Consider the following 12,182-nt stretch of genomic DNA (forward strand, 5'->3'; position numbering starts at 1 on the left):
GCAGAGGCGCCATAGTTGGCCTCAGTGCCCCTGGTCTAGGGAGATGAAAAACCAGCCAAGCTACCATTCCCGCTGGAGTGTGTGTGTGTGTGTGTGTGTGTGTGTATAGGCAGTCAGGTTCAATAGCTTGCTGACACTCATATGAAGGTTGGCCATTTGAATGGTCACCCAGAGCCCGTTGAAGAAGAGTCTGTTAACAATCAGTGCCTTCAGGAGCGAAGGGGAAAAAACTAAAACAGAGCATCGCCTTGTTCACTCAAAAAGGTCTGTGCCTGCCACTGTTTTCATTTGCAAACCGTATCGTTTCAGCTCCTTAATTAAAAAAAAAACTGTTCTGTAAAGCGAATGCATGCTTTAATTTGCATGAAATGTCAACATGTCAGTGGATGGAACGACTTTCTGGATGAGCTGCTGTCTGAGCAGAATATGCAAAGAGTTGACAAGTAAACAATTGCTTCTTCCTATGGGATTATTTGTGTGACCAGATTACTATTCTATCACCTGCACTGTATAGCATCTGGAGTCTACATGAACCCACATTCCCTATGCCGCACAAAGGATGCCCGAACCCCAAGTGATATATGTATGTTTAACATTTAAATTTCTCCCTCATTTTCACACCTTCCCATTCCCGTACAAATCCTGCTTGCCGGGATTCTCAGTGCCATTCTCTAGCTGGACTGCAAGATTTTGTTAAATTAATTCTCAGGATGTGGACGTTGCTGGCAAAGCCGGCATTTATTGCCCATCCCTAGTTGCCCTTGAGAAGGTGATGGTGGGCCTCCTTCTTGAACCGCTGCTGTCCGTGTGGCGAAGGTACTCCCAAAGTGCTGGTAGGCAGGAAGTTCCAGGATTTTGACCCAGCGACGATGAAGGAATGGCGATATATTTCCAAGTCAGGACGGTCTGTGACTTGGAGGGGAACATGCGGGTGATGGTGTTCCCATGTGCCTGCTGCCCTTGTCCTTCTAGGTGGTGGAGGTTGCGGGTTTGGGAGGTGCTGTCGAAGAAGCCTTGGCGAGTTGCTGCAGTGCGTCTTGTGTAGGGTACTCCGTATTTCCTGTGATTCTTGGAACTGGACGAATAGTCAAGCAAAGAAAGTCACCCTCACTCACGGTAGTTTTGTTAATCAAAAGTAATTATTTAATGATGTCATAATTCATAAGAGCATTCATGAAGCAAAATCAAATCATCTATATGACTTTCCTCGATAAAATCCAGTTATACACTTAATAATTCGCAACATTATTATTTAATGACTTAACAATTCATACACACATCATGCAAATCATGTAATATATACAACCTTCAAACCAAGGATTTTACTCATCAAGGCAGCTCAGATGTGATCAGCTTCTTGTGTCTTGAGGTCTTTTCCTTGCGTGATGTCCGGCTGCAGTGTGCGTTCCTTGTGCCTATCGTGCGATGAAGAGACCGTTCTTCTCTCAAAGTCTTTTATATTGTTTTTACCAATAGGATGTAGGATTGGGGCGTGTCATTCTTTTTGTCCAATCGCTCCCTGTTGCTATGCCTCAATCATTAACATCCTTAATGATTGACAGTTTAGACTTTGATCATGTGACTGGAGACCCTTTGATGTAGAAAAGACCATGGCCCCGATTTTCGGAAGGCGGAGTGGGTGCATTGGGGGCGGGGGGACTCCTAAAATTGTAAAAATCTGGAGTGGGTTCGGAGCCCGGCGGGATGATGATTCACATACCTTGACAGATAGTTAAAGTACTTGAGATACCTGATTGAGTAGACATTTTGACAGGGGTGCAATTTTGAAGGATCCTCAGTGTCTTTCCCGTGCTGTGGGAAACACTCCCTGTGAGTGGGAGATGCAAATGATTATTTGACAGGTGGGGAGAAAACCTCATTTATTGCAGCAGGGCACTCTGTCACCTCAAAGTTTTGACTGCAAGACCTATGTGTTTCCACTCAAAATTCTTACTTTCCACCCAAAACTCTGCTGTGCAAACATTTACCTACTTTGCGGACCCCCTCAACCTCACACCGTCAGGATGGAGGGCACCATGGCTGCATTCATCACTTCATCCGAAGACGAGCAACATCTCCAGCCTCGCCAGGCACGGCATCCATCTCCGCCGTCTGGAGCACCACAACACAGTGCTGCGCCACAGGCACTTACACAAGAGCACGCAGGGCAACAACAGAGAGAGCGACGTCGCAGGAGGCACTACCCTCGCAACAGGGTCTACAGACCGAGGCTCATCTTCCTGGACCTCTCTGAGGAGCAGTGCATACGGAGGCTCAGAGTCAGTCGCCAGGTAGTCGCAGACATCTGCTGCCTCCTTCATGCCGAGCTGCTCCTGGCTGGGCCGAGCAGCATCTCCTTACCTGTCGCTGTCAAAGTCACCACTGCCCTCAACTTCTTCACCTCCGGATTATTCCAGGGTGCCACCGGGGACATTGCCGGGGTCTCTTAGTTGTCTGCACACAAGTACATAAGGCAGGTCACCAATGGCTTGTTTAGCAGGGCCTCGCTCTACGTCAACTTTCCCATGGACGACCTCAGCCAGACGGAGAGGGCAGTGGGATTCCACGCTGTGGCTGGCTTCCCACGGGTGCAGGGTGTAATCGATTGCACCCATTTAGCAATATGAGCACCTCCACACGAGCCAGGATTGTTCATCAACAGGAAGGGCTATCACTCCATCAACACTCAGCTTGTTTGTGACCACCGCCAGATACCCTGGCAGCTGCCATGATTCCTTCATCCTCCGGGAGTCCAACATCCTGCCCCTCTTCCACGAACCAAACACCCGCAAGGGCTGGCTCCTGGGGCACAAGGATACCCCCTTCACACATGGCTCATGACACCTCTGAGGAACCCCACCACTGAGCAACAGCGTCGATATAACGACAGCCACATCGCTACCAGGTCTACAATTGAGCATGCTGTAGAGCTGCTCAAGATGCGCTTCAAGTGCCTTGATCATTCTGGGGGAGCACTTCAATACGCACCAGACAGAGTGGGACGCATTATAGTCGTGTGTTGAGCCCTGCACAACATGGCCCAACAGAGAGGTGTGCCGCTTGAGGAGGCCCCATCCACATCTGCCACCCACATTGAGGAGGAGGAGTAGGAGGAGGAGGAGGCGGCGCAACCCATGGGCAGAACAGCAGCTCACCTGGCTGCTCATGAGGCCAGGGAGTCACTGATATGTGAACGGTTCTCCTAACATCAGACAGTGTGAAGAGTCCAGTCCTCACCACCTGGATCAAGCAGCACCCACACCAGCCCCCACCCCTCCCCCTCCCTGCACAAAACAGTCCTGCAATTACACATACACCCACTGTAGAGTGACCCAATGGGTGTCATCAAGTGCCGGCGTTCATGGTGAACCTCGTGAAAGGGCCTTATTACAGAAGCCAGTCAAGAATGGCCAAGATGTGGCAGTAGCGGTGACAATCATAATATTTAATGTGCGTTTAACAAAAAGCAAACATAAATAAAAAACATGACCAACCATCAAACACCCTTGTGCACCCCCTTTGTGCTTACAAAACCTTTGCCTTTCGCTTCCGATTACTTCTACGTGTTGCATCCCCTGTGGCTGCAGCAGAGGTAGTGGCAGGTTGCTCTTGTTCATGTCCTGACCGATTAGATGCTTTGGGCCTATGCCCTCTGGGTTTCGGTGCCCGTGAGGGCCTCTCCAAAGACTGCTCCACCTGCACCTGTGCAGGGGCAGACTCGGCCACCTGGAGAGGAGCCAGCATTGTGGGTACTGATTGAGAGGGGGGCAATGGGTGAGACATGGGGGCGCTTTGAGTGGCGTCCCCACTTCCATGTCCCCTTTCGCCATCATCCCTCCCCTGGGCCAGGCCCACACCACTCCTACCACTCTGCTAGATGATAGTTTGGAGGACATGTGTGAAGCCTTGTAAGGCCAGTGCTAGAGTATCTGCCTGCATGTTTAAGGCGGTAGAATGTTGTTCACCCTGAGTCCAAACGATCGTTGTCAGGGCCTGAATGGACGCATCTGTGAGCTGTGCTTGAAGCTCCATGGAGGCTAGCCTTCCCTCCATCGCAGACTTTCCTGCACTTTCTCGCAACACTATCTCAGAGATGCCCTCACGTCTCTGTGACAGTATCTCAGAGATGCCCTCCCTTACCTGTGCCACCATTCCACTCATGCAGGAGTTGGACTCCTCCATCCTCTGCGCGATTGTGGAGAGTGCGCGTGGCACCTGTTCCAGCACCTCGCAAATGTGCTACTGCCCCTCGATCATTCTCCTTTTAATGGATGGCCCCCAGGGTTCAGCATCTGTGTGCAGCTGAGCAGAGCCTGGAGAAGAGTGCTCCTACTGACACGGACTCTCCACAGCTGTCCCTGCCACCAGTGTCTGCTCGTGTGGTAACTCACCATGTGCGACCCCAACTAACTGTAGACGGGGACCCACCGAGGTGTGTGTATCTGCGCTGGTGGATGGCTCACTCAGATGTGATGGTGCCCCCTTAGAGGACGGCAGGTCCTCTGAGGAATCGCCCCCCCGCCGTCACAGCGGTCGCTGAAGGCCCTGAAAGAGAACAGAAGGCAGTCGCCCCCCCCCTGCTGCCATCCCACCTCCCTGCTAATATCGGGGCCCATGTGCTCGAACCGTGGGATGTAAAAGGTCCCTTTACTACCTCTTTTTATTACTTTCCATGCAGAGATAACTCCTTTCACTTCTATACACAGACATTCTTAATGGTCCTGACAGCTCCAATTTTAATTGCTTCACTGGTTTCAAATCCATTCTTATACCATTTGACCATGTGCTGGTTGGAATACTATTTGACGTTTTACAAATCCCAGTTCTTTGAACAGATTACCAGATAGGAATGAGAGGCCCATCCCTTTTCACACCTATCATTGATTTCCAAATCCGAAGCCTTTGATGTATGCCCTTGTTGTCATCTCTTACATTACACCCTGCTAGGTTGAAAAGCTTGTGTTTCCAAAAGCCAATGTGCTTTGAAAGCCTGACAACGCTTTAAGCTCAATATTATCCATCTAGCTTATTTATTTAATAATCTAGATATCTATCTGCAGTACAATGTCTTCGATCCTGAAACTTATACTTCTCCAATGCTAGTGTCACTGAGGGAGAAACAGGATTTGCAAGAACACAGTTTACTACATTACTGTGTTTCAGGTTTTCAAATGTCTTTGTTTAAAAGGGGCACAGTTAACCCTTTCTTTCAAATGTCTTTTGTTAAAATGGTTTAGAACCCACAATTGTGGATAGTACACACTACATCAACAGTACGCTGTTGGTGGAGGGAGTGGGTGTTTAATGTGTCTATAGCCCATGTCTGTAAGTTTTAGCCAGGATAAAGCTACCCAAAGTATGACTGGTAAAGGCATTGCTTGGTGTGGTTCTGAGCCATAAGGAACAGAAGGTCTCCGGTACATGTTACCAGGCTGGCAGAGCCCCAAGAGCAGTGCACGTGCGTACCTCTACGTCAGTACAGCTTAGGAAAGAGTGGAGAGAAAATTAATTTTAATAAAGGGGCTGTGGGAGTGGGGGAGAAAGAATCACGTTGTTTTATCACGATTTGTAATTTGTTTCCTGTTGTATGTATATTTCACACACATCTGACTGCATAAATAGCTGAAGTGGCAAAAAGATTTGCCTGAAAATTGCAATCTATTCTCAAGAAATGTATGTTTCAGATACTACTTTGGTCGGCAAGCCGCCATTCTGATTGCTGAGCCTGAAATGCTGAAGCAGATTATGGTGAAGGACTTCAGCAACTTTGTCAACAGACTGGTAAGAGATTCTGAACCCGTCTACACCGTTACTGTAAACTAACAAGTCACATGCCCAATGTGGTTCAGAATTTAAGACCCAACTTTAAAACTTGGAACAACTCAAAGGGCTTTGCCGACTTTGTTTTTAACTGCCATGCCGCGCCACAACCTTTTGCTTTCACCTTAAAGTTCAAACGTAAGCTCGACATACAGTCGCGTGTAACTCTGAATTACACGGAGCATCTCTTCCAATATCAATTTTTGGGACCCCCTTCCCAATACAAGCTGTCCGACTCACCAGTTTCCCCGGTATTCAGCAGGAGCCTGACGTGAGAGATCGTGAATCCCCCTCGTACTTGCATTGCGCTGGTAATTCCAGACTCTGTCTCTTGGGGCACGTTTAATAATTCTGACTTAGTCGGAATATTACATCGCCACTGAGGAGCTTGTTACAGCATTCATTGTGCAAGCTGAACGCAGTTCTTGTTTAATTAGCTGAACAAGGGTAACTGTAGCACTGTTTGCTTGATAGCCCAGAGGTTGCAGGATCTGACTGAAGTTAAATCGCTTTCCCTCACAGCTTGCAAAACAGTGGTGAATGTGCCCAAGTGTACTTTCTGTATTTATAACTACTGTTTTTCTCCTCATATTTACAATAATATTGATCTGGAGAATTAATGTTAGAAAGTGGGATGCACACACCAAGTAAGGGGCATCTGTATAGGGATCAAGAGCAGGAACCATAGCTCACGTTCTCTTCCCTTACAGGCTTGATAGCACCTGTGCAGCCTGCTCTGACTATCCATCCCACCCCCAAGGCCATTCAGACCCTCAAGCATGTAAAACTACTGCAGAAGTAGGCACAATGGTTCCATCAATGTACCTCCTCAGGGTAAATGTCAAGTTGAGAAATGTCCTCCCAACTGCAGCAGCTTATAAACCAGAGCATGATTTTTCTCCTTAAATAATTTTCAGTAAACCAATCTTCCACCTTGACTGCTAAATGTGAAATGTTTGACTCTTTTCCTGTTTGGGTTTGTATTCTTGTCATGAATTTTTTTTAATGCAGAAAAAAGAACTGGAAAAAATAAGAAAGTACAGAACAAAAAAAGAAAGAATAGGCTGTTCCGACCACAGATTTTAACGCAATCTCAGACACAGTCAAGATGAGAATTGGCCATTTTGCCCATTGAAGCTGATCTCACTAGTACTCTCCCATTATCGCCTTCAGTTGCATTTTCCATATCACTAATGTTTTTGTATCTACAGCCCACCCAGAAGATTATTCCAAACATTCACCCTGAGTAAAGAATGTCCTGCAAACTTCTCGCTGCCTCCAAAGGATGTCTAACTTCAGAACACCTGACCAACCTGACATCTTGCAATATACGTACTTCACTTGCTGAGCTCCTCCATGTGATATTTCCATAGTTTTGGCAGCACACAAAATGTTATGTTCCCGAGAAATCTGGAAATAAAATGAAAAGCCGGTGTCAGTAAAAGTGACCGTGAAGCTGTCAAATTGTCGTAAAAACCCAATTGGTTCACTAATGTCCTTTAAGGAAGGAAACCTGCCTTTCTTACCCGGTCTGGCCTATATATGACTCCAGTCCCACACCAAGGTGGTTGACTCAACTAGCCCTCTTGCTAGGCTTAACTACAACTGCCTAGCAAGAACTGCAGTTGTATCAAACCGCTCCTCAGCATTTCAAGAAAGCGGCCCACCACAATCTTCTCAGGGCAACTAGGGACAGAAATAAATGCCGGTCTTGCCAGTGACGCCCACATCCCAAGAATGAATAATAATTTTTTTAAAATGTCCTATTGACTATTATCTTAATGGCAAAATTTAACCTAACCTCCTTGAAGGACCAATTTGAACAGACATAAAATAGGGTCTGAAAATTCATCAGGCTTTAAAGGTCAGGAGAACTTTGGAACGGAAAGGAGGCTGAGATGAAAGTCATCTTCCTTCCAAATGAAATGCTTCAGGGAACCTTTATTGGAAATTTCAGTCATTTGTTTACCAATATTCTCTAACAAACATTCTAAACCATCCACTTCTGTACTGTAGGTAAACACAGCTGCAATATTGTAATTGTACACAACCAAAAGCACTTCTCTTGTACGCAGTGCATAGAATCATAGAATGATTACAGCACAGAAGGAGGCCATTCGGCCCGTCGAGTCTGTGCCGGCTCTCTGCAATCCAGCTAGTCCCACTCCCGCAACCTATCCCCGTAGCCCTGCAAATATTTTCCCTTAAAGTACTTATCCAATTCCCTTTTGAAAGCCACGATTGAATCTGTCTCCGCCACCCCCTCGAACAGTGCATTCCAGATCACAAACACTCGCTGTATAAAAAGGTTTTTTCTCATATCGCTTTGGTTCTTCTGCCAATCACCATAAATCTATGTCCTCTGGTTCTTGACCCCTCCGCCCAATGGGAACAGTTTCTCTCCATCTACTCTGTCCATTAAAGTTTTGACTGCAGGGCCTTAGACTGTCAAAAGCAACTCCTTTTTTTCCCCTCACGGCGGTTGGAGAGCTTTCAACCACATCTGTCCATTCTGAGCATGTGCAGTTTGCAAGAATTTCCCAGCATGCCATATGTGCATCAAAAGGAGTAGAAGATTGGGTGGGTGTGTCTTCTCATCCTATGTGGATGAGAGTTTCTTTGTTTTTTCCAAAAGGCTTTCAAAGAAACTGGAAATTGAAATGTCAACTTTTTATTTCAGGCAAATCTAGCATTTATTTAGATCTAGTAATAAACAACACCCACGAACAGTAGCATGGGGTACAGCCACACCTATGATCATGATTTCTTGGTTAATGTTTAGAAAGGGAAACAAAGACTGTTGTCTACTATTGTTGAAAATTCATTTTTAAAAGATGTGTTTTCTCATTTTTGAGACAAGGATTTGTATATAAATATATATTTAAAAAACTTGGAAACTGCATAAACAACAAGCTTTGGAGTATTTTATGTCAATTGCTTATTGAAATTTATGGTAGATATCAGCAACCTCCAATACTACAAGTCTGTGCCTGCACCTGCCACTCCCCCAACCACACGCTACAAAAATGCTTTAAAATGCTCATCAGTCCTGCTGGACCTGAGGAACCCCCACACTTTTATCTTCTGGAATCTTTTCTCAGTGTTCACAAACCTCTAGACTGCACTTTCAGTACTGCCTGATCCCAGAGCCATCCCAATGCTCCCAAACCACAAGACTTCCCTTCCTAATACCCCATTCTAGATTAAGTGACATCACTGTGTGTGGCCAACCTTAGTTCTAAAGCTTTGTCTAAAAGAATTATTTACAGTGCAACAGGTGTAGCGAAGTGAGTCAGCGAGCAGCCCCTTCACACCTGGGATCTGGTTTTGAGCAAAAAGTGTGCACGTGTGAACATCAAGCGAGGACAAGGTCGGGCTCGTATGTGAGGCCCACCATGGTTAAATAACCAACCAACATTCATTGAAATGCCACTTGAGCGAGATCTCGGGGTTGGGGGGGGTGGACAGGGGGCCAACAGGCACCTGTGGACTTGGCCCCTACTAGGAGTCTTGACCTTCAGGAGAAGAGCAGATTGTAAGAAAAAAGATTTTGCCAGCGGTGCTGTACATTGGCCAATGCACTATGTGCTCTTAAAGATAGCCTCGATAATTCTGAGACGCTTAACTGACGATAAATAATGTGTCTATTTTTTAGAAAATAAATGTTATCAACAAGCCACTAAGCGACAGCCTTTTGTTCCTACAAGATGGAGATTGGAAAAATGTTCGCAGTCTTCTGACACCAACTTTCAGTACTGCAAAAATGAAAGAGGTGAGAAGTAGTCAAAATCTATTTTTATAACTCGATCATTACCTCATTGCATTTCAAACTTTTTTTTAAAAATTACCTTTTTTGTGTGAATTTTATTGCTCATTAAGGTAACAGATGTTAGTACAAAAGATTTCAACTCTTTCCATTTCAGGCACCAAATGAGTATGATTGTGCCGTGGTTATGTTACTGGTCTAGTAATCCAGAGGCCAGGACTAACAATCCAGAGAACATGAGTTCATACCCCAGTGTGGTAGTTTGAGAATTTGAATTCAGTTTAAAAAATCTGGAAATGAAAAGCTGGTATCAGTACAAGTGACCTTGAGGCTGTCAGATTGTCATAAAATCCCAACTAGTTCACTGATGTCCATTACGGAAACTTGCCGTCCTTACCTGGTCTGGCTTATATGTGATGCTAGTCCCACATCAAAATGGTTCATTCTTAACGGCCCTTAGCAAGCCACTCAGTTATACTAGTGATGGGCAATAAATGCCAGCCTTGCCAACAATGCCCACATCCCGAAAATGAATTGGAAAAAAAAACCATGTCAGCATCAAGCACTCCCAGGTCAGTTGGTTACAGAGTAAAGCTCCCTATAAAGCCCAACCATGTGTTTCACCTCCAGTCTCAGAAGTGCACCCTTTCTTTCATTTCGGAGAGAGATTGCTAGTTATTGCAGAGCAAGGAGAAGTTGGATGCTGTCGCACTATTCAATCTTCCTAAACAATCTCAAAGTACAGGCCAAAACAATGGAATTAGGTTAAAATCAAACTGTGCCAACATTGTTTCAAGACAAGATGACATACACAGATATGCACAACATATACCTCTTAGAAACATCTCTAAGCTTCTGAATTGCTTTTGAAGTTCAGTGACTGTTGTTATATAAGCAAACATGGCATCCATTTGGCACACAGCAAGATTTCACAAACTTCAATGAGCTGAATAGACAGTTAATGTGGTGGTGTGACTAGCTACTTCTGGTATCCATGGCAACTGGAAAGATGAGCTAACCAAACTTCCACTGACATCTTTGTACGCGAGAACAAAAAGGTGTGTCAAATCTCAAACTTTCCAAATTGCTCCTGCGATAAAGCCAAAATGCAAAGAAGCAGCCACATCCAAACTTAAGCCAGACTTTAGGTTATTAGCTGGTCTCCCATGGCACTGCTCACAATGAAATGGAAGTTACGCTCTTGCAAGGGAAAGATGCTGGGGTGTGTAAGTGGGGGAGGGGTCCACATTTCCATTGAAAGGATTTAGAAAGAAATTTGTAAAAGAAACAGTGAAGTAAATGATTTTTTTTATTAGTTCATGGGAATAAATACATTGTTTTTTCCATACCCACTGCAGATACATAAATAAATTTGTTCCCTTCATATACCACAGTTACATAAATAAATCTGCATGCAGCATGGGGGAAGCAGCTCTTTCCTTCTGTATAGTGTGTGAATTTTTATATCGAAGGCCATGAATTATATTAAACTTACAAAAGAAAATAATTTGCTTCTTTACCAAATACCTCTGGACAGTACTGAAAAGGTTCTGCATAAATTTTAAAAATTAAGTTCAGGACATTTATTTGGAACTTCCCTCCATACTTAAGTGATACAAGTCCTTCCAGACTTTTTCCACTATTAATTGTTTTGTTTTTTGGTTGCTTTTGAATTCAGAGATAAACATAAATATAAAGAAATGCAGCTGGTGTGACTATTAGAAAATTAAAAGATGAAACAATGCCAAATTTCAAAGTGCAAGTGTGTAGAATCTTAAAGCACAGCCTTTCAGCCCATCACTCCTGCGCTGGCTCATTGAAAGGTCTTTGAAAATGCTGTATTTTCTAAGTAATCAACCACTTGAAGAAAACAGCCTACATTGTTTCTTACCTAAGAAAAAAATTGAGTTCATGTTTTACTTTGTTTTGTTTTATATATATAAAAACAGCTTTTGGTTCCTTTCATTGCTCCGAGAAATTTATTTCCCTGGGGGTTTTCATCCTCCGTATCAATGTTTGATACACAAAAGCTGAGGATGGGGCAAGGCTTACAAAGAGCCAGTCATGGTGTGCTCTGTGAACGGCCATTCTTGACATTAATCGTAAAATATTTTTCGGAGTTGTCGGCACTGATGCGTACTGGAGATCGTACCTTGTTGATTCTTTTCAGCTGACGGTGATTGTCTAGGAAGCCCCATAAACTCAAACCCTCAGAGAGCTACAAGCCTGCTGTGAAAAATGTTTTTAGACATATTTTAAATGGAGAACCTGTTTTTGTATTGCTAAGTTTGATGAAAAAAAAATTACAAATTCACCAGGATATTATGCCTTTATGTTTCAAGTCTTATTTTCAATGCTAAGTTTCTTATTTTAGTTAGATTCCAAATTGTGCTCAAAAGGATTTAAAACAAAATATTTGGCGTTACTTCATTGGTTTATCTTTTGTATCGGTAGCTATTGCCGACTTCTTATTTGTTCTTTTCTTACTTTTTTAAGTAGCCTTTCAATGTACCTGCTTTTGGTTGGTACATTCGCAACCTGCTCAATTGTGATTTATTGCAGTTTTATGAATATGACATTTGAGCCAATTAGAAGC

The 12,182-nt window shown here is 44.3% G+C and overlaps 1 protein-coding gene across 3 annotated transcripts in view; it reads left to right on the plus strand.

Annotated features, from left to right (window-relative positions):
* tbxas1 (thromboxane A synthase 1 (platelet)) overlaps positions 1-12,182 on the plus strand; it is a 177,049-nt gene that overhangs the window by 83,858 nt on the left and 81,009 nt on the right. For all 3 annotated transcript variants that reach the window (XM_067999917.1, XM_067999919.1, XM_067999918.1), the window contains exons 5-6: positions 5,685-5,781; positions 9,476-9,592. In XM_067999917.1, coding sequence (XP_067856018.1) covers positions 5,685-5,781; positions 9,476-9,592 — 214 coding nt within the window. The remainder of the gene's footprint in view (positions 1-5,684; positions 5,782-9,475; positions 9,593-12,182) is intronic.

This window comes from Heptranchias perlo, chromosome 18 (assembly GCF_035084215.1).
Source record: "Heptranchias perlo isolate sHepPer1 chromosome 18, sHepPer1.hap1, whole genome shotgun sequence".
Classification (NCBI taxonomy): Eukaryota; Metazoa; Chordata; class Chondrichthyes; order Hexanchiformes; family Hexanchidae; genus Heptranchias; species Heptranchias perlo.